The sequence below is a fragment of the Dryobates pubescens genome, chromosome 18, assembly GCF_014839835.1.
Source record: "Dryobates pubescens isolate bDryPub1 chromosome 18, bDryPub1.pri, whole genome shotgun sequence".
In the NCBI taxonomy this organism is placed as follows: Eukaryota; Metazoa; Chordata; class Aves; order Piciformes; family Picidae; genus Dryobates; species Dryobates pubescens.
The window spans coordinates 20696786-20717336 of NC_071629.1; the positions used below are offsets into that span (position 1 = coordinate 20696786).

At 54.7% G+C, this 20551-nt stretch overlaps 1 protein-coding gene across 1 annotated transcript in view; it reads left to right on the forward strand.

Moving 5' to 3' along the window:
- Positions 1 to 20551, forward strand: part of GPC3 (glypican 3) — a 253442-nt gene that overhangs the window by 155159 nt on the left and 77732 nt on the right. The window contains exon 6 of the mRNA XM_054169528.1: positions 17106 to 17226. Coding sequence (XP_054025503.1) covers positions 17106 to 17226 — 121 coding nt within the window. The remainder of the gene's footprint in view (positions 1 to 17105; positions 17227 to 20551) is intronic.

A 20551-nucleotide genomic window follows, 5' to 3' on the forward strand; every position in this document is an offset into this window, starting at 1 on the left:
CCCTCCTCTGAACTGCCCTCCTCTGAGCTTTCTGTGCCCTGCTGTGAAAAGCCTGTGGCCAGGACTGGTTCTGAAGGTCAGGGTGGGCTGGGAGTGGAGAGGCAGAGAGAGGAGCAGCAGCAGCTCAGGGTAGCTGTGCTTTCATGGGGAGGGTACCACCACAGGGCCAGGGGTGCTGTGGGTATTGCCCCCCAGGCACTGGGGTGGGGATGCCTCCAACCTGTCTGGGATCTTAGGCTTGATCTTAGAAAGAAGTTCTTCCCAGAATGAGAGATTGCCCATTGGAGTGGGCTGCCCAGCACTGGGCACACTGCTGGCTCCTGTTCAGCTGCTGTCCACCAGTACCCCCAGGTCCCTCTCTGCCTGGCTGCTCTCAGCCCCTCTGATCCTAGCCTGTAGCACTGCATGGGGTTGTTGTGGTGTAGAACCCAAGGTGTAGAACCAGGTGTTGAAGAAGAGCCTGGATGAGGCACTTGGTGCCATGGTCTGATTGACTAGATAGGGTTGGGTGACCATTTGGACTTGATGATCTTGGAGGTCTCTTCCAACCTGGTTGATTCTGTGATTCTCTGTGCAGTGATAGCAAAACAGCAAGGCTGGCATCCCCTATCCTAGCCAGGGAGTGACAAGGAAGATTCACCTTGCTGGCTTTCTCCTTGACCACAGCTCTGTGCTGGAGGAGGTCAGGACCACTGAGCTCTAGTGATGCCACCACTGCCACCTGACCATCTTCCAGCAGTGAGCCCTGGCTGGCCTCTCTAGGTGGAGATGATAAGCCATGGCAACCCCATCCAGTGCTACAGGCTGGGGTCAGAGTGGCTGAGAGCAGCCAGGCAGAGAGGGACCTGGGGGTGCTGGCTAACAGCTGCCTAAACATGAGCCAGCAGTGTGCCCAGGTGGCCAAGAGGGCCAAGGGCATTCCTGGCCTGCATCAGGAACAGTGTGGCCAGCAGGAGCAGGGAGGTCATTGTGCCCTGTGCTCAGCACTGGTTAGGCCACACCTTGAGTCCTGTGTCCAGTTCTGGGCTCCTCAGTTTAAGAAGGACATTGAGACACTTGAAGGTGTCCAGAGAAGGGCAACAAGGCTGGGGAGGGGTCTGGAGCACAGCCCTGTGAGGAGAGGCTGAGGGAGCTGGGGTTGCTTAGCCTGGAGAAGAGGAGGCTCAGGGGAGACCTTCTTGCTCTCTACAACTACCTGAAAGGTGGTAGTAGCCAGGAGGGGGTTGGTCTATTCTTCCAGGCACCCAGCACCAGAACAAGAGGACACAGTCTCCAGCTGTGCCAGGGGAAGTTTAGGCTAGAGGTGAGGAGAAAGTTCTTAACGGAGAGAGTTGTTAGCCATTGGAATGTGCTGCCCAGGGAGGTGGTGGAGTCCCCATCCCAGGAGGTGTTCAAGAGGGGATTGGATGTGGCACTTGGTGCCATGGTCTAGTCATGAGGTCTGTGGTGCCAGGTTGGACTTGATGATCTTTGAGGTCTCTTCCAACCTTGGTGATACTGTGGTACTGTGATATTGTGGATGAGAGGAAATGGCCTCAGGTTACACCTGGGCAGGTTTAGGTTGAACATTGAAAGAAACTTCATCCCTGAAAGGGTCCTCAAAGCCTAGCACAGGGAAGCTGAACCCCACCCCTGGAGGTGTCTCAAAGAGGCAGAGCTGTGGTGCTGAGGGCCATGGTTTAGCCCCAGCCTTGGCAGTGATAGAGAATGCTTGGGCTGGATGATCTGAAAGGGCTTTTCCCACAGAACCACTTCTGTGATTTACACCAGGGGCCAGCTCATGGCCTGGCTGCTTTTCCCTGCCCAGCTCACCCCTTCTGAAGGCATCCTGGTGGAAACTGTGAGGTGAATGAGGCTGGGCAGACAGGAGGATTCACAGCCTAAAGGGGAAGGAAGGGTTAACAGAAGCAGAGATTTTCCTTGCAGAGGAAGCCCTTTGGGAACACGAAGGAATGTGGAAATAGAACTGGGGAATGTTTTTCATCATTCTACATCAGTCTCCTCTAATCACCCTGCTTTGCAAAGCATCCTTTGCTATTAAGCAGTTTGCATCAGGGAGGAAATAGAAACCAAATCAGTCAGTGGTGAAATGTTGAGCTATTAATGGTGGGCTTCTTGATCAGTAACCTCAGGTGGTAATTAGCCTGGACTTGCAATACTGACCTGAAACACTGAGGGGGAAAAAAAGACCAAAATGGGATCAAACTCTGCTCTGGCCAAAAAAAAAGGGAGAGAAAATTGCTGAAGCATCTAAGATCAAGGCTTAATAAAGTGACCTTACCCTGCCTAAGGAAAAATGTGTCCTTGATCCATACCCATTTCGAGGAGACCTGCAGTAAGGAGTTCAGTTGGAGGGGGACAAAAGAGATGTATTTCATTGTTGTCTCTTTGGCTGCTCACTGAAACTTCTTAAACTGTGCTAGAATCAGAGAATCAGCCAGGTTGGAAAAGACCTCAGAGGGCATCAAGTCCAACCTGTTGCCTAACACCTCCTGACAACTAACCCATGGCTCCAAGTGCCACATCCAATCCCCTCTTGAACACCTCCAGGGATGGGGACTCCACCACCTCCCTGGGCAGCACATTCCAATGGCCAATTACTCTTTCTGGGAAGAACTTTCTCCTCACCTCCAGCCTAAACCTCCCCTGGCACAGCTTGAGACTGTGTGCTCTTGTTCTGGTGCTGCTTGCCTGGGAGAAGAGACCAACTCCCACCTGGCTACAGTCTCCCTTCAGGGAGTTGTAGAGGGCAAGAAGGTCTCCCCTGAGCCTCCTCTTCTCCAGGCTAAGCAAGAGACATGGCAGGTTTGTAGGGATGGACCTAAGGGGAGATCTTGCTTGTGACAGGGCATTGGGGCCACAGCCCTCTGGAGCCCAGGTCCTCCTGGCACCATGGCAGGATGAAGGGGCAGCAATGGGAAGGTGCTGAGTTCAGACCCTCCTGCAAATTTAAGTTTAAACTTATTTTCAGCTTGCAGTCATGGAACTGCTGAGGTTAGAATCTTAGAATCATAGAATTGTTGGGGTGGAAGGGATCCTTGGGCCCTCTAGTTCCAGCCCCTCTGCCATGGCCAGGGACACCTCACACTACAGCAGGTTGCTCACAGCCACCTCCAGCCTGGCTGCAAACACCTCCAGGCAGGAGGCTTCCACCACCTCCCTGGGCAACCTGTGCCAGGCTCTCACCACCCTCATGGGGAACAACTTCTTCCTGACATCCAATCTCAATCTACCCACTTCTAGTTTTGCTCCATCCCCCCCAGTCCTATCACTCCCTGACACCCTCAAAAGTCCCTCCCCAGCTTTCTTGGAGCCCCCTTCAGATACTGGAAGGCCACAATTAGGTCTCCTGGGAGCTTTCTCTTCTCCAGCCTGCACAACCCCAACTCCCTCAGTCTGTCCTCACAGCAGAGCAGCTCCAGCCCTCTGCTCCTCCTCGTGGCCCTTCTCTGGACACCTTCCAGCACCTCCAGATCCTTCCTGGCACAGAGGCTCCAGAACTGGACCCAGAGCTGCAGCTGTGGTCTCAGCAGAGTGGAGCAGAGGGGCAGAATCCTCTCCCTTGCCTGCTGGCTACACTTTGCCTGGAAGAGACCTTTAAGATCATGAAGTCCAAACACTCACCCAGAGCTCACAACTCCACCATAAATCCCTTTCCCAGGATCTATTTGCAGAATGGTTCCACTGATGGTGCTGAGGTACATGGTTTAGCACCAGACTTGGTAGTTAGGTAATGGTTGGCCATCAGGATCTTCAAGGTCTTCTCCAACCTACTGTGGAGCAGGTCCAGAGGAAGTGATGAAGATGATCAGAGGGCTGTCCCCCCTCCTATGAGGACAAGCTGAGGGAGTTAGGGCTGTTCAGCCTGGAGAAGAGAAGGGTTCAGGAGGACATTAGAGCAGCCTTCTAATACCTGAAGGGGGCTCCAGGAGAGCTGGGGAGGGACTCTGACAAGGGCTGGGAGTGCCAGGATGAGGGCAATGGCTGTGAGCTGGGAGAGGAGAGACTGAGACTGGAGATGAGGAAGAAATTCTTTAGAGTGAGGTTGGGGAGACTCTGACACAGGTTGCCCAGGGAGGCTGTGGAGGTGTTCAAGGCCAAGTTGGATGAGGCCTTGAGCAAGCTGGGCTGGTGGGAGGTGTCCCTGCCCATGGCAGGGGGGTTGGAACTGGATGATCTTTAATGTCCCATCCATCCCAAGCCATTCTGTGATTCTGTGTAGTTAAAGTGCTCTCTAAAGCCCACGGCCTTGCTTCACATGGAGCCAAACCTGGCAGCTTCACATGCCTGGACTTCCCAGTGGCATTTCCTTCAGAGAGGGTGGGAGGGTTCCTGAAACTCAGGAGCCCTTCAGGCAGTGGTGCTGGAGTCCCAGGCTGCCAGTGTTTTACTTCAAGGGTTTGCCCCAAGAGGGAGCCAAGCAGCTGCTGACTGCATGGGAGCTCTTGTGCAGGCTGCGCTGAGAATGTGCATTAGGTACTGGAGCTGTTTCTGCTGTGGCTGTAGCAGTTTTCCTCCAGGCTTGATGAGCACTTGTTGGTCACCAGGCTCCATCCTGCTACACTCTGGAAGAAATTTGGTGGGTTTTTTTTCCAGTACCTTTTATGAATTTCAGCAGAATGGTCTCACCAGGTGTCCCACACAAGTGTGACAGCTGCCAAACAGGAGCTTCTGCTTTACTAGGGTTAGGACCATAGACTTGTCAGGGTTGGAAGGGACCTCAAGGATCAGCCAGTTCCAGCCCCCCTGCCATGGCCAGGGACACCTCACACTACAGCAGGTTGCTCACAGCCACATCCAGCCTGGCTGCAAACACCTCCAGGCAGGAGGCTTCCACCACCTCCCTGGGCAACTTGTGCCAGGCTCTCACCACCCTCATGGGGAACAACTTCTTCCTAGGGCAGCAGGCAAGGGAGGGGATTCTCCCCCTCTGCTCCACTCTGCTGAGACCACAGCTGCAGCTCTGGGTCCAGTTCTGGAGCCTCTGTGCCAGGAAGGATCTGGAGGTGCTGGAAGGTGTCCAGAGAAGGGCCATGAGGATGAGTAGAGGGCTGGAGCTGCTCTGCTATGAGGACAGACTGAGGGAGTTGGGGCTGTGCAGTCTGGAGAAGAGAAGGCTCTGAGGAGACCTAATTGTGGCCTTGCAGTATCTGCAGGGGGCTCCAAGAAAGCTGGGGAGGGACTATTGAGGGTGTCAGGGAGTGATAGGACTGGGGGGAATGTGTCCAAGCTAAAGGAGGGGAGATTTATTCTCCAGCTGTGCCAGGAGAAATTTAGGCTGGAGGTGAGGAGAAAGTTCTTCCCAGGAAGAGTAATTGGCCACTGGAATGTGCTGCCCAAGGAGGTGGAGGAACACCTGGAGGTGTTCAAGAGGGTTTGGATGTGGCACTTGGAGCCATGGTTTAGTTAGTCAGGAGGTGTTAGGTATTGGGTAATAGGTTGGACTTGGTGATCTCTGAGGTCTTTTCCAAGCTGGTTGATTCTGTGGTTCTGTGACCTGGATGACCTTTGGAGGTCCCTTCCAACCCAGCCAGAGCACACAGGGCAGTGTCCTTTGCTGTGTGGCTGCTGCCTGCTTGAAGAACATGAGCTGAAGTGGGAGTGATTAAACAACAACAACAAGGCAACACATGACTGCTTTTCACACTTCTCAAAGCGTGCCAAAACACCCTGGGCTTTGCTAGGATGCCACAAAGCTTCACAGCCACAGGCACACGTCGCACACCGCGCTGCCTGTGAAGGGCTTGAGGAAGGGTCACGCTGCTTGGGGGGTTGTGCTAGCTGGGGAGCAGAGCTGCTGGGCCTCCCCCTGTTTCTGGGCATCCCTGTGCACCTCTCTGCAGCTTTCCTGGGCTCAGCTGCCAGGTAGGCACATCCCTGAGATGGCAGTGCTGGACAGGTTGGCAGGGTTGGACTCGATGATCCTTGGGGTCTCTTCCAACCTTGGTTATACTGTGAGACTGTGAAACAGCTAAAACCTGCAGAGCTTTAAGTGAGGGCTTCCATTGTGCCCTTCCTTGCCTCTGTGCTTCATCTTCTCATACATCACAGAATCACAGCATCACCAAGGTTGGAAGAGACCTCAAAGATCATCAAGTCCAACCTCTCACCACAGACCTCATGACTAGACCATGGCACCAAGTGCCACATCCAATGCCCTCTTGAACACCTCCAGGGATGGGGACTCCACCACCTCCCTGGGCAGCACATTCCAATGGCTAACAACTCTCTCTGGGAAGAACTTTCTCCTCACCTCCAGCCTAAATTTCCCCTGGCACAGCTTGAGACTGTGTCCTCTTGTTCTGGTGCTGGATGCCTGGGAGAAGAGACCAACCCCCACCTGGCTGCAACCTCCCTCCAGGGAGTTGGAGAGAGCAAGAAGGTCTCCCCTGAGCCTCCTCTTCTGCAGGCTAAGCAACCCCAGCTCCCTCAGCCTCTCCTCCCAGGGCTGTGCTCAAGGCCTCTCCCCAGCCTCATTGCCCTTCTCTGGACACCTTCAAGTCTCTCAATGTCCTTCTTAAACTGAGGAGTCCAGAACTGGACACAGGACTCAAGGTGAGGCCTAACCAGTGCAGAGTACAGGGGCAATATCCTCACACTGGTGATGTTGGGTGGTGAGAAGATGTTGTCCAGCCTTTGTTATCCCTTTCTTCATCCAAGGTAAAGAAAAAACAGAGTGAGACAGGGGAAGTTTAGGCTGGAGGTGAGGAGAAAGTTCTTCCCAGAAAGAATAATTTGCCATTGGGATGTGCTGCCCAGGGAGGTGGTGGAGTCACCATCCCTGGAGGTGTTCAAGAAAGGCTTGGATGTGGCACTTGGAGCCATGGTTTAGTTGTCAGGAGGTGTTAGGTGTTAGGTTGGGCTTAATGATCTCTGAGGTCTTTTCTAACCTGGCTGATTCTCTGATTTCAATCACAAAGGTCCTGACAATAATCAGCCCAGTTAAAGACTTCACCTGAATTCAGGTGAGTGGTGAGATACTGCACACTCAGCAAGTTAGTGGATGACAGCAATCTGTGTGACCCAGCTGACACTCTGGAGGGCAGGGATGGCATCCAGAGGGACTTGGACAGGCTTGAGAGGTGGACCCAAACCAACCTCATGAAGGTCATCAAGGCTAACTGTAAGCTCCTACACCTGGGTCAGGGCAATCCCAAGCACAAATCTAGGCTGGACAAGGAGTGGCTCAAGAGCAGTCTGGAGGAGAAGGCCTTGGGGCTGTCAGTTGGTGACAAACTCCCCAGGAGCCAGCAATGGTCCCTGGCAGCCCAGCAGGCAGCTGTGTGCTGAGCTGCAGCCAGAGCAGGGAGAGCAGCAGCACAGGGAGGGGATTCTGCCCCTCTGCTCTGCTCTGCTCTGCTCAGACCCCACCTGCAGCACTGCCTCCTGTTCTGGGGCCCCCAGCACAAGAAGGACCTGGAGGTGCTGGAGAGGGTCCAGAGGAGGCCACAGAGATGATGAGAGGGCTGCAGAACCTCTCCTGTGGGGACAGGCTTAGAATTGGGGCTGTTCAGCCTGGAGAAGAGAAGGCTGCAGGGAGACCTTTGAGCAGCCTTCAGTACCTGAAGGGGCTGCAGGAGAGCTGGGGAGGGACTTTGGACAAAGGCTGGGAGTGCCAGGATGAGGAACAATGGCTTTGAGCTGGGAGAGGGGAGATTGAGACTGGAGATGAGAAGGAAATTCTTTAGAGTGAGGCTGGGCAGACACTGGCACAGATTGCCCAGGGAGGCTGTGGCTGTCCCCTCCCTGGAGGTGTTGAAGGCCAGGCTGGATGATTCCTTGAGCAAGCTGGGCTGGTGGGAGGTGTCCCTGCCCATGGCAGGAGGCCTGGAACTGGCTGATCTTTGAGGCTCTTTCCAACCCAGACCATTCTGTGACTCCATGATACAGTTCTCTGCTAGTCAATTAATCTTTGTTTCTGTGGGAGTCAGGCCTCAGAAACTCCAAGGTGATCTGAGCCTCGTAGGCAGTGTGAGGGTTTTGCAGCATTTAGCACTAAAAGCCTATTAAAAACCTAGATTCTCAGAGCTGAATAATCTGCTTACAGCACTGTGTTCCTTCCAAGCTCTTCTGAACAGAGTGACAGCAAAACTTGTAAGCCCCTTAAGCGGTGCTCCGAGGTGCTCCCATTCCCAGATGCCTCAAGCCCAGCTCCTACATTAACCTCCATCACCCATGGAACTCTTGTTCTCCTTATCCCAATCCCAAACCCATGCCTTTTTAGCACCTTGCCAGATCCTCCTCTTCCAGCTAGGAAGCCTCTGATTTCCCCTGCTGTTTGCCAGTGTCCTGTGGTGTGTTTTAATCACACAAATCATAAACAGTGGAAGCACACTGGGAAGCAAGAGAGAAAAACGAGATCCTGTAATTGGAGCCAAGCAAATCCCAGGCCAGCAATAACCTCTTCAGCTCATGAAGGGCTGGGGGAGTTCTGGCAGCCAGCAAAATACCTGCTGTGGTGGAGTCTCCAAAGAGGGAGGCTGTGGGACCTTTGAAGCACATCTCACCCAGCTTTGTTGCCCATGTAAGCTGCAGTGAAAGGGCAGTAGGCAGCTGCAGTGGGTGGTTGGGTGGCCAGGATGGTTCTCAGAGTATTGCAGGAATGAGGACCATGAGCCTGCTGCTTGCTCTCAGGTTTAGCCAGTACCACAGAATCACTGAATGGAGAGGGATGGAAGGGACCTCTGGAGAGCATCTAGTCCAACCCCCCTGCTAGAGCAGGGTCACCCACAGCAGGTCACACAGGATCACAATGGCCAGGTGGGGTTTGAAAGTCCTCAGAGAAGGAGACTCCACAACCTCTCTGGGCAGCCTGCTCCAGGGCTCCAGCACCCTCACACCAAGGAAGTTTCTCCTCAAGTTCAAGTGAAACCCCCTGGGTTCCACTTTGTGCCCATTGCCCCTTGTCCTGTCACTGGGCACCACTGAAAAGAGCCCAGCCCCATCCTCTTGACCTCCAGCCTTCAGCTATTGATCAGCATTGATCAGATCCCCTCTCAGGCTGCTCTTTCTCCAAGGTAAACAGCCCCAGGTCTCTCAGCCTCTCCTCTTCACAGAGGTGCTCCATGCCCCTCAGCATCTTCATGACCCTCCATTGGATTCTCCCCAGTAGTTCCCTGTCCCTCTGGAACTGGGGAGCCCAGAACTGACCACAATACTCCAGGTGTGGCCTCACCAGGTCAGACTAAAGTAAATCAGAGTTTTCCACAGTCTCTTTGTCTTGAACTTAGTGAGGTAAGACTGGAGGGAGACTCCAGCCTGTCCTACAGACTCCCACTGTTTTCATAGACTCACAGAACCAACCAGGTTGGAAAAGACCTCAGAGATCATCAAGTCCAACCTGTTACCTAATACTCAACACCTCCTGACAACTAAACCATGGCTCCAAGTGCCACATCCAAGCCTTTCTTGAACACCTCCAGGGAAGGGGACTCCACCACCTCCCTGGGCAGCACATCCCAATGGCCAATCTCTCTTTCTGGGAAGAACTTCTTTCTAAGATCAGGACTAAGTCTCCCCTGGCACAGCTTCAGATTGTGTCCTCTTGTTCTGGTGCTGCTTGCCTGGGAGAAGAGACCAACCCCCACCTGGCTACAACCTCCCTTCAGGGAGTTGGAGAGAGCAAGAAGGTCTCCCCTGAGCCTCCTCTTCTGCAGGCTAAGCAACCCCAGCTCCCTCAGCCTCTCCTCACAGGGCTGTGCTCCAGACCCCTCCCCAGCTTTGTTGCCCTTCTCTGGACACCTTCCAGCACCTCAACCTCTTTCCTAAACTGAGGAGCCCAGAACTGGACACAGGACTCAAGGTGTGGCCTAACCAGTGCTGAGCACAGGGCACAATGACCTCCCTGCTGCTGCTGGCCACACTGTTCCTGATGCAGGCCAGGATGCCATTGGCCTTCTTGGCCACCACTTTGAAAATCACCTTGGTAACTTTGCTCTTCCTTCTCCAAGTGCCATCTGCCAGAGCCAGTTGGTTACCTGGGACTTCACATTCTAAGCCAGCTGCCATCTGCAGCATGCACCCTGGCTGCAGGGTGGCTGGGAAGGGGCAGCACTTCCCTTTGGGCAGGGAGCTGCTGCAGCAGGAGCTCAGGGGGCTCTGGTAATGGTGAGAGCAGCTTGCAAGGCGTTGGTGTTTGGAACCCCAGCAGAAGATGGCTCCTTTTACTTTAGCTGAGGAGACTCCCTGCTGAGGGTGTTGGATCCTTCTGGTTGCTTTTGAAGAGGCTTGTTCAGAGCTGCTGCTGGTGTAAATTGACTGCAGAGCTGTGAGCTCTGCAGTGACTGGAAGCACAGAATCACAGAATGTCAGAGATCAAGTCCAACCCCCCTGCCAAAGCAGGATCACCCAGGGCAGGTCACACAGGAACACATCCAAGTGGGGCTTGAAAGTCTCCAGAGAAGGAGACTCCACAACCCCTCTGGGCAGCCTGCTCCAGGGCTTCAGCACCCTCACAGGGAAGAAGTTTTTCCTCTTGTTGAAGCAGAACTTCCTGCAATCCAGCATCTGTTGCCCTTCAGCCTCTCACTGGGCACCACTGAAAAGAGCCTGGCCCCACCTTCTTGACACCCACCCTCAAGGTATCTGTGAGCACTGATCAGATCCTCTCTCAGCCCTCTCTTCTCCAGCAAGGTACCTTAGGGCCCTATACTCCCCCCTTTCCTCCCACTTGCATCCCAATATCACAGGTGCCTGGTTCAGGGATGATAGGACCATGCACCCCAGAGAGAAAAGGAGAACTGGAGTGGACCTGCACTTCTTTGGCCAAGAGGATGGAGCTCCTCTTGGAGATGCCCAATGCCAGCACAAGGGGCAGTGGGTGGAAGTTGAGGCAGAGGAAGTTCCATGGAAACAGGAGGAAGAATTATTTCATAGTATCATAGTGTCAGTCAGGGTTGGAAGGGACCACAAGGATCAGCTAGTTCCAACCCCCCTGCCATGGGCAGGGACACCTCACACTAGGTCAGGCTGGCCAGAGCCTCATCCAACCTGGGCTTAAACACCTCCAGGGATGGGGCCTTAAACACCTCCTGGGATGGGGCCTCAACCACCTCCCTGTGAGGGTGACAGAACCCTGGCACAGGCTGCCCAGGGGGGTTGTGGAGTCTCCACCTCTGGAGATATTCAAGACCTGCCTGGATGAGTTTCTGTGTGACCTGTTCTAGGTGACCCTGCTCTGGCAGGGGGTTGGACTGGATGAGCTTTGGAGGTCCCTCCCAGCCCCTGGCATTCTGTGACTCTGTGAGCTCAGCCCCAGCCAGTGCCTGGGCTGGACTAATGGGTGTGATTAACCAGGTGTCTCTGGACACTGTCTCTTCAGAGAGGGAACTCTCAAGGGAAGAAGTTATCATCTCTTCTGGGGCACTTCTGCACTCACCTAGGAGTCACTCACTGTCTGCAGAGTGGGTTGGAAGCAGCTCTTCCAGCCTTTTGGCTCCTGCCACTTGCAATGCTGATGAGACTCTAAGGTTGTCCAACTAAATCAGAAGACTGCAGGGGCAGAGAGGGTAAAAAGTTGGCATCAGCACTGTGCCCACCTTTACTGGCCCTTAGAAACAGGCTTGGGTCCTGCCAGGAGCATTTGGGGGGGGGGAAGCTTTCTTTCCTGTCTCCTCTTTTTCCTGCCTTTTTGCCTCCTTTGTGGTGAGGACTCAGTGTCACCAGCCCACATGGCCTGTGGTAGATCCCATTTGACTCAGTGCTCTCCAGAGGTCCCTTCCAACCCCTACCATTCTATGATTCTATCTTGAAATGCAGGACACCTTCAGAGGCTTGAGGGTGCTGGAGGTGCTGCTCTCTCAAGCTTGTCTGTTCAATTCTGGGCAATGAAACCTCTTCTCTTCTATTGTAGTCATGTCTTGTAGCAACCTGTCTTGTGTTTGTCCTCCATCTGCTCCCTCAAGCAAGTAAGATTCAGGGAACTTACATCCTGCAGGAAGAGCCTCCATGTCCCTCCAAGGGGAGGGACTTCTCACAAGGGTTTGCAGTGCTAGGATGAGAGGCAATGGCTTTGAGCTGGAAGAGGAGAGATTGAGGCTGGAGATGAGGAAGAAACTCTTTAGAGTGAGGGTGGGGAGACACTGGCACAGGTTGCTCAGGGAGGCTGTGGCCGTCCCCTCCCTGGAGGTGCTCAAGGCCAGCTTGGATGAGGCCTTGAACAGCCTGGGCTGGTGGGAGGTGTCCCTGCCCATGGCAGGGGGTTGGAACTGGATGAGCTTTCAGGTCCCTTCCAACCCAGCCCATTCCATGAAGGTCTACCAAGCTGTTTGGCTCGTGGAGCTGCTTTCCAGTCAATGCCTTGCCACTGGAAGGCAGCCATGAGTGCATTGCTCCTCAAGGGACAAAGTGACTTCCCTTTTTCTGCCAGGTGGCTTTCCTGATGTTTGCCTCACTGGATGGCTTTGTCTAAATCCCAAAGCCTCATGTGGGCCCAGCAGGCTGAAGACACACTAGACATTCCTCACCATCTCTTGAAAATGGATTTGCCATCTTCTCTTCCTTGCTCTGAAAGGAAAAGCCTGGAAAGAGCTGCAGCTGGGCTGGGCTGACCAAACGTTCACAGCTCTGCCTGCTGGGGAGGACAGGAGGGGAAGAGCTCTTAGTCTGGCTGTGTGCTTTGGCATTCATGGCTGGTGGGTGAGGAGGAGAAGGAAGGGCTGATGGGTGAGGAGGAGCAGGAAGGGCTGGTGGGTGAGGAGGAGAAGGAAGGGCTGGTGGGTGAGGAGGAGAAGGAAGGGCTGGTGGGTGAGGAGGAGAAGGAAGGGCTGGTGAATGAGGAGCAGGAAGGGCTGGTGGGTGAGGAGGATCAGGAAGGGTCTGTGGCTGTGCTAGCCCCTCAGATGAGCTCAGGTCTTTAGGATCTTCCTGAGGTGGTTGTCTTTAGGGTTGGTTTTCCAGCGAGGGCTGCTCAGCAGCACATTTTGCACTGTGACATTTGCCACGGACACTGTCACCTCCCCAGCAAGAGCCAGGGAGCCCCAGTGAGGAGGTGCTGCTGACCAATGTCAAGACACATCAGAAAGGAAAGTATTTTGGGCTTTGCTTACAAAGTGGCAGCCAGCCCATGCTTGTGTGGCAGCACTGACAGGCCTTTGGCACAGGGACTCCCTGGGACCAAGGGGTGGGCTTGAAGCACTGTGCACGTTTGCTGTTCAATGGTCACAGGCTCACAGGGTGTTAGGGGCTGGAAGGGACCTCCAGAGATCTCCAAGTCCAACCCCCTGCCAGAGCAGGAGCAGAGAATCCAGCACAGGTCACACAGGAACACATCCAGATGGGGCTGGAAAGGCTCCAGAGAAGGAGACTCCACAACCTCTCTGGGCAGCCTGCTCCAGGGCTCTGGGACCCTCACAGGGAAGAAGTTCCTCTTCATGTTGAGGTAGAACCTCCTGTGCTGCAGCTTACATCCATTGCCCCTTCTCCTACCCCAGGGTGCAACTGAGCAGAGCCTGTCCCCTCCCTCTTGACACTCAGCCCTCAAATATTGATGGCCATTGATCAGATCCCTCTCAGCCTTCTCTCCAGACTAAACAGCCCCAGGGCTCTCAGCCTCTCCTCATCAGGCTGTTCTCCAGTCTCTTAATCATCCTTGGAGCCCTCCCTTGGACTCTCTCCAGCAGATCCCTGTCCCTCTTGAACTGGGGGGGCCCAGAGCTGGCTGCAATATTCCAGGTGAGATCTCACCAGGGAATCACCACGTTGCTGTCACCATGGCAGAGCTGTGAGCTGGGTTTCATGGAGTGGCATAAGTGTCCTGCAGAAGGAGAGGTTTGATTGGCCTCTATTGAAAGCAGCTTGAGATGGCTCTGAGATGTTTCCTTTTCCTGCCCTGTGGCTGAAGAACACAGGAGGAAGGAACTCTGCAAATTTGGCTTTGCAATAGGCCCTGTGAGCTCCACCAGCTCTGCAGCAGCTTGCTGGGGCACCGAGGAGCCTGCATCAGGACTACCCTGGCAGCCCCCTGGCCGCCCCCTGGCCTCCAGCTCAGTGTGGAGGGGGTCTGCAAATGCATCTCTCTGCTGTATCAAGGCCTGGCTGCCTGGCTGAGGCTGCAGGGAGGGCTGCCAGCTGCCTTTTCCAGCTTCTCTGGCATTTCAGGAATGCTGGTCCCTGGATGAAGCTGCATTTCAAAGCCTTTAACCCTTTGGCTGGCTGTGTGCCACCCTGGCCCTGGCACTCAGGCAGAGGGGCATAGCTGAGGGGGGAGCTGGTGTCCTCCATGTCCTACCTGAGTGCAGCAGGAGGTGTTGGTGTGGCAGTGTGTCCTGAAGCACTCAAGCCATGCAGGAGCAGGTCTCTGGCTCTTCAGGTGGCCTCATGCATCTGCTTCTTTGCCCTGATCATGCAGTGCCCACTGCCTTGCTCCTTCAGATGCCCTGTGCAATGATGCAAGTGGCTCATTGGGGGCAGCAGGGCTCTCTAAGCTTGGTTGTTACTTGGAAGGATAGATCTAAGCTTGGTTGTTACTTGGAAGGATAGACACCATGGACGAATCTTGCCCCCAATGAGCCACTTGCATCATTGCACAGGGCATCTGAAGGAGCCTAGGACCCCTGGCCAGATGGGAGGCACCAGGTGGTGGCACTCTGCTTCTCCAGCATGGCTGGTTTAGGGAGACAGAGAATTAAACTACAGAATGAACCAGGTTCCAAAAGACCTTCACGATCAGCAAGCCCAACCTGTCACCCAGCACCATCTGAGCAACGCAACCATGGCACTAAAGTGCCTCATCCAGCCTTGTTTCAAACACTTCCAGGGATGGTGACTCCACCACCTCCCCAGGCAGCCCATCCCAATGGGCAATCTCTCTCTCTGGGTAGAACTTCCTCCTAACCTCCAGCCTAAACCTCCCCTGGTGCAGCTTGAGACTGTGTCCTCTTGTTCTGGTGCTGCTTGCCTGGGAGAAGAGACCAACCTCTGCCTGTCTACAACCTCCCTTCAGGTAGTTGTAGAGAACAAGAAGGTCTCCCCTGAGCCTCCTCCTCTACAGGCTAAGCAACCCCAGCTCCCTCAGTCTCTCTTCACAAGCCCCTCCCCAGCTTTGTTGCCCTCCTCTGGACACCTTCCAGCATCTCAACCTCCTTCCTAAACTGAGTGGCCCAGAACTGGACACAGGACTCAAGGTGTGGCCTAACCAGTGCTGAGCACAGGGCACAATGACCTCCCTGCTCCTGCTGGCCACACTCTTCCTGATGCAGGCCAGGATGCCATTGGCCCTCCTGGCTGCCTGGGCACACTGCTGGCTCCTGTTCAGCTGCTGTCCACCAGTACCCCCAGGTCCCTCTCTGCCTGGCTGCTCTCAGCCACTCTGACCCCAGCCTGTAGCTCTGCATGGGGTTGCTGTGGCCAATGTGCAGAAGTTCCACCTGCTCAGACCCAGGCTGTGGAGTTGCTCTGTGTAAAACTCTTCAGTAGGGACCTCGTGAGCCAGCAGTGTGCCCTTGTGGTCAAGAAGGTCAGTGGCATCCTGAGGTGGATTAGAAGTGGTGTGGTTAATAAGTTGAGAGATGTTTTCTTCCCCTGAGCTGCTGAGACCACATCTGGAATACTGTGTCCAGTTCTGGGCCCCTCAGTTTAAGAAGGGCCTCAGGGAACTGTTTGAAGGAGTCCAGCACAGAGCCACAAAAATGCTGAAGGGAGTGGAACATCTTCCTAATGAGGAGAGCCTGAGGGAGCTGAGGGCTCTTTAACATGGAGAAGGGGAGACTAAGGGGTGACTTCATCCATGTTGACAGAGATGTGCAGGGCAGTGTGGGGACAGAGCCAGGCTCTGCTCAGGGATGTCCAATGACAGCACAAGGGGCACTGGGGGTGAGCTGAACCCTGGAGAAGAGGAGGCTCAGGGGAGACCTTCTTGCTCTCTCCAACTCCCTGAAGGGAGGCTGTAGCCAGGTGGGGGTTGGTCTCTTCTCCCAGGCACCCAGCACCAGAACAAGAGGACACAGTCTCAAGCTGTGCCTGGGGAGGTTTAGGCTGGAGGTGAGGAGAAAGTTCTTCCCAGCAAGAGAGATTGGCCATTGGGATGTGCTGCCCAGGGAGGTGGTGGAGTCCCCATCCCTGGAGGTGTTCAAGAAGGGATTGGATGTGGCACTTGGTTTAGTTGTCAGGAGGTGTTGGGTATTAGGTAACAGGTTGGACTTGGTGATCTCTGAGCTCTTTTCCAACCTGGTCGCTTCTGTGCTTCTATGCCCTCCTGTCTGAGCAGCTGCCTTGATCCCCAAGGCTGGCTCTCATCAAGGGCTGAGCTCAGGATTGGTTGGCAGCACCTATTTTCCATGAGCAATGCCCACAGCACCGATTCTGTTCTGCTGCTTTAATTCCTTGTTGTTGAAACCTCACCTCGGTGGCAGCCCTGATTTTGCCAGGGGGTTGCTGCTATGCTAATCAGCTGGCAGTGAGCTGGGTCAGCCCACTCCATTTTTGTTGGCTGTGGGCACCACACTGCTGCTCTTGTGCTGGAGTCTCTGTGGTCTGCCAAGATGGGTTTTAAACAAACAGCAGAGAGCCAGGATTTCTGAGCCAGCTCTTTGGAGGACTCTCGGGTGCAAGTTGTGTGGAAATATTTATCCCTCTTGTACACTGTTTAACGTCTTCCTTGGTTACTAATGGGCTGGGAAGGGTTCCATTGTCCTCAAGTGATACAAGGACATCATCTCCCTGCTTTGCAGAGCAGAAATCCTGATGGGAATCTTCTGCCTTCTCTTCCTCTGCTGCTCTTTGTCTTGGAAGGGGCTGGTGCTTATCTTGGGGTTTCTTTCTGCTTGTACTGAACTTGAAAGATCTCCCCTGTGTTAGTCCATCCCATCAGGGATCCACAGAATGGTTTGGGTTGGAAGGAACCTTGAAGATCATCCAGTTCAAATCCCCCTGCCATGGCCAGAGACCTCCCACCAGCCCAGGTTGCTCAAGGCCTCATCCAAGCTGGCCTTGAACACCTCCAGGGAGGGGACATCCACAGCCTCCCTGGGCACCCTGTGCCAGTGTCTCACTGCCCTCACTCTAAAGAATTTCTTCCTGCTCTCCAGTCTCAATCTCCCCTCTTCCAACCTAAAGCCATCTCCTCTTATCCTAGCACTCCATGGTCTCCTCTTTTCTCACTCCCACAGGTACAGTCTCCAGATCACAAGGAATGGAGGAAAAGCTCAGCCTGGCAACCACGAGGTGAAGATGAAAGGTCCTGAGCCAGTCATCAGCCAGATTATTGACAAGCTGAAACACATCAACCAGGTTTGTTGCAGGCATGCCAGCAGGGATGGCTCCAGAGTGGGTGGTTTCCAAATCAGTTTGGCCTCCCCCACACTTTCTAAGGGATCAGCCAGCAATCTGCAGCATCTCCATCTTCAGCAGCTGCATGCAGAGCTGCTGCCACCTCAGCCTCACATGGTGGCATGTGTGGCAGGTCCTCAGCAGTGAAACACTGGAACAGGTTGCCCAGAGAAGTTGTGGGTGCCTCATCCCTGGAAATGTTCAAGGTCAGGCTGGATGAGGCTTTGAGCAGCCTGGGCTAGTGGGAGGTGTCCCTGCTCATGGAAGTGGGGTGGAACTAGATGATTTTTAAGGTCACTTTCAACTCAAGCCATCCTGTGAAGCACAGCAGGATGGTGCTCTGTGGTTGCAGCAGGAGCTTCAGGGCTCATGCACTGCAGCCTTCCAGGGCTCAGCCTGTGCCCAGGACATGCAGTGATGCATCCCCCCAGTGCACTTCTGCTGGGCATCCATTCCCTGCACAGTGGAGGACCAGGAGAGGTGGAGCTGCTGTGGTGCCCTCGAGCATGAGGAGCTGGCAGGGGTTTCTGTGGCATGTGCCTGATGTCCCCTCTGGCTGGAGGAGTCCATTTTGGCACTGCTTGTGGCTAGCAGGGATGGTCACCTGCTTCTTTGCTGTGTCTGCCTGGACATCCACTCCCAGGGACAACTGTGGAGTTATCAGTGAACGTGAAATGGTGGAGCTGGATGAGACCCTTTCTGCTGGGGACTGAGCTTCCTTCCCACGGCCTCAGACCTGGCATCCTTGCTGGGACAAGCAGCATCTTGTCTCTCCCTATCGTGCCAGGCCTGGTTAGGTCTGTGAAGAAGCCCCAAGGGATTAGGTGGCACCTCTGTGCTTCAATCAACTTGCAGTTGTAAACCTCCCAGAGCCCTTCTGCAGTGCTGCCTCCAGGCCAGCCATGCTGGAGTCCAGCTCTGGACTCTCCTCTCCGTGTCACTGAGTAATGCTTAGAGGAGATGTTTGTCAGCAGGCTGACAGCTCAGACCTCTGTACTTTCCAGGAACACAGCTCTGCATGCTTGCAGGGCAGATTCTTGAGCAGCAGTAGAATCACAGAAGTGTCAGGGCTGGAAGGGACCTCAAGGATCATCCAGTTCCAACCCCCCTGCCATGGGCAGGGACACCTCACACTAGATCAGGTTGCTCAGAGCCACATCCAGCCTGGCCTTAAAATCCTCCTGTGTGTTGATGTGGCTGAGCTGCCCAGTCTCTCCTGAGAGAGCTCTTGTTCAGGGTAGCTGCAGCAGGATGCTTTGGGCAGCAGCAGCAGGTTCCTGGGGCTAAGCCCAGCTTTGCTTCCCGGCGGGGTGGGCTGTGAGGGCTGCTTTGGAGTTGCTGGCTTCAGCGACTTTTCTGCTAACCTCTGCTTTCCTGCTCCCAGCACTGCCAGGGACTGTTTTCACAGCAGCTCCTAGTTTGACCTCCCCACCCCCCCGTGCTCTCCCATGCCTCATTAGATGCTGTCTGGGCAGGGGATGCAGCGAAGGCCTTGGGGGTGCTGGTGAATGAGAAGCTCAACAGGAGCCAGCAGGGAGCACTTGCAGCCCAGAGAGCCAAGCAGAGCCTGGGCTGCAGCAAGAGAAGCAGAGCCAGCAGGGCCAGGGAGGGGATTCTGCCCCTCTGCTCCACTCTGCTCAGACCACAGCTGGAGCTCTGGGGCCAGTTCTGGAGCCTCTGTGCCAGGAAGGATCTGGAGGGGCTGGAAGGTGTCCAGAGAAGAACCATGAAGATGAGCAGAGGGCTGGAGCTGCTCTGCTCTGGAGACAGCCTGAGAGAGTTGGGGTTGTGCAGTCTGGAGGAGAGAAGGCTCTGAGGAGACCTAATTGTGGCCTTCCAGTATCTGAAGGGGGCTCCAAGAAAGCTGGGGAGGGACTTTTGAGGGTGTCAGGGAGTGATAGGACTGGGGGAGATGGAGTAGAACTAGAAATGGGCAGATTGAGATTGGCTGTGACGAAGAAGTTGTTCCCCAGGAGGGTGGTGAGAGCCTGGCACAGGCTGCCCAGGGAGGTGGTGGAAGCCTCCTGCCTGGAGGTGTTTGCAGCCAGGCTGGATGTGGCTGTGAGCAACCTGCTGTAGTGTGAGGTGTCCCTGGCCATGGCAGGGGGGTTGGAACTGGCTGATCCTTGAGGTCCCTTCCAACCCTGACAATTCAATCACTGGGGGTCTCTGGCAGGCAGGAGCCGACGTGAGCAGGGCTGGTGCCGCCCGCGCTGCCTTCCCGCACGACTCCCTGAGCAGAGCTGTGCCAGCTGCCAACAGCCCAGGATTATTCAAAAGGGGGGGAGGGGAGAGGGGAAGAGAAGCATAATCAGCTGCCTATTAAATGTGGTAGAGGGCAGGCTTCAACCTGCAGGTGATAATGCTCTTTTGCCATTCCCAGGGAGAAAGTGGCATGGAGCAAAACACGGTTATTAGCGCTCCTGAAACTGCTGACACCGAGCCCTTGTGAAACGCTGGCTGCCAGGCTGGGTCAAGTTAGGTCTTTGCTGAACAGTTCAGGCTGCTAAGGAGCAGAGATCTGTGGAACAGGAGACCTTGGGTAAACACTGCCAGGCTGAACTTGGCTGTTTGCGGCGGCGGAGTGTCTTTGTCAGCTGCTGCCCTGAGGGAAGCAGTGGCAAGGGGGTGAATGTGGGCGGCTGCCTGATCACCAGGCTCCCTCCTTGGCTTGCAGAGTTGGACTGGAGTGTGTTACAGGGGGCAGGGGAATCCAGCAGAGAATTCCAGCAGGGTTAGGGAGGTTCTTCTCCCCCTCTTCTCTGCCCTGCTGAGACCACAGCTGCAATCCTGTGTCCAGTTTGGGGCTCCCTAGTTCAAGAGAGACAGAGACCTGCTGGAGAGACTCCAACAGAGAGCCATGAGGATGATTAGGGGACTTGAGAATCTCCCCTGTGAAGAGAGACTGAGAGCCCTGGGGCTGTTTAGTCTGGAGAAGAGAAGGCTGAGAGGGGATCTGATCAATGTCTATCAATAGCTGAGGGGTGGGGGTCAAGTGGAGGGGGCCAAGCTCTTTTGGGTGGTGCACAGTGATAAGACAAGGAACAACAGGTTGAAGCTGGAACAGGGAAGGTTTCAGCTCAACATGAGGAGAAACTTCTTTACAGTGAGGGTGCTGAAGCCCTGGAGCAGGCTGCCCAGGGGGTTCCTGGAGTCTCCTTCTCTGCAGACTTTCCAAACCCATCTGGATACATTCCTGTGCAGAGTACCCTAAGTGACCCTGCTCTGGCAGGGGGGTTGGACTTTGTGATCTCTTGAGGTCCCTTCCAGCCTCTAATGTACTGTG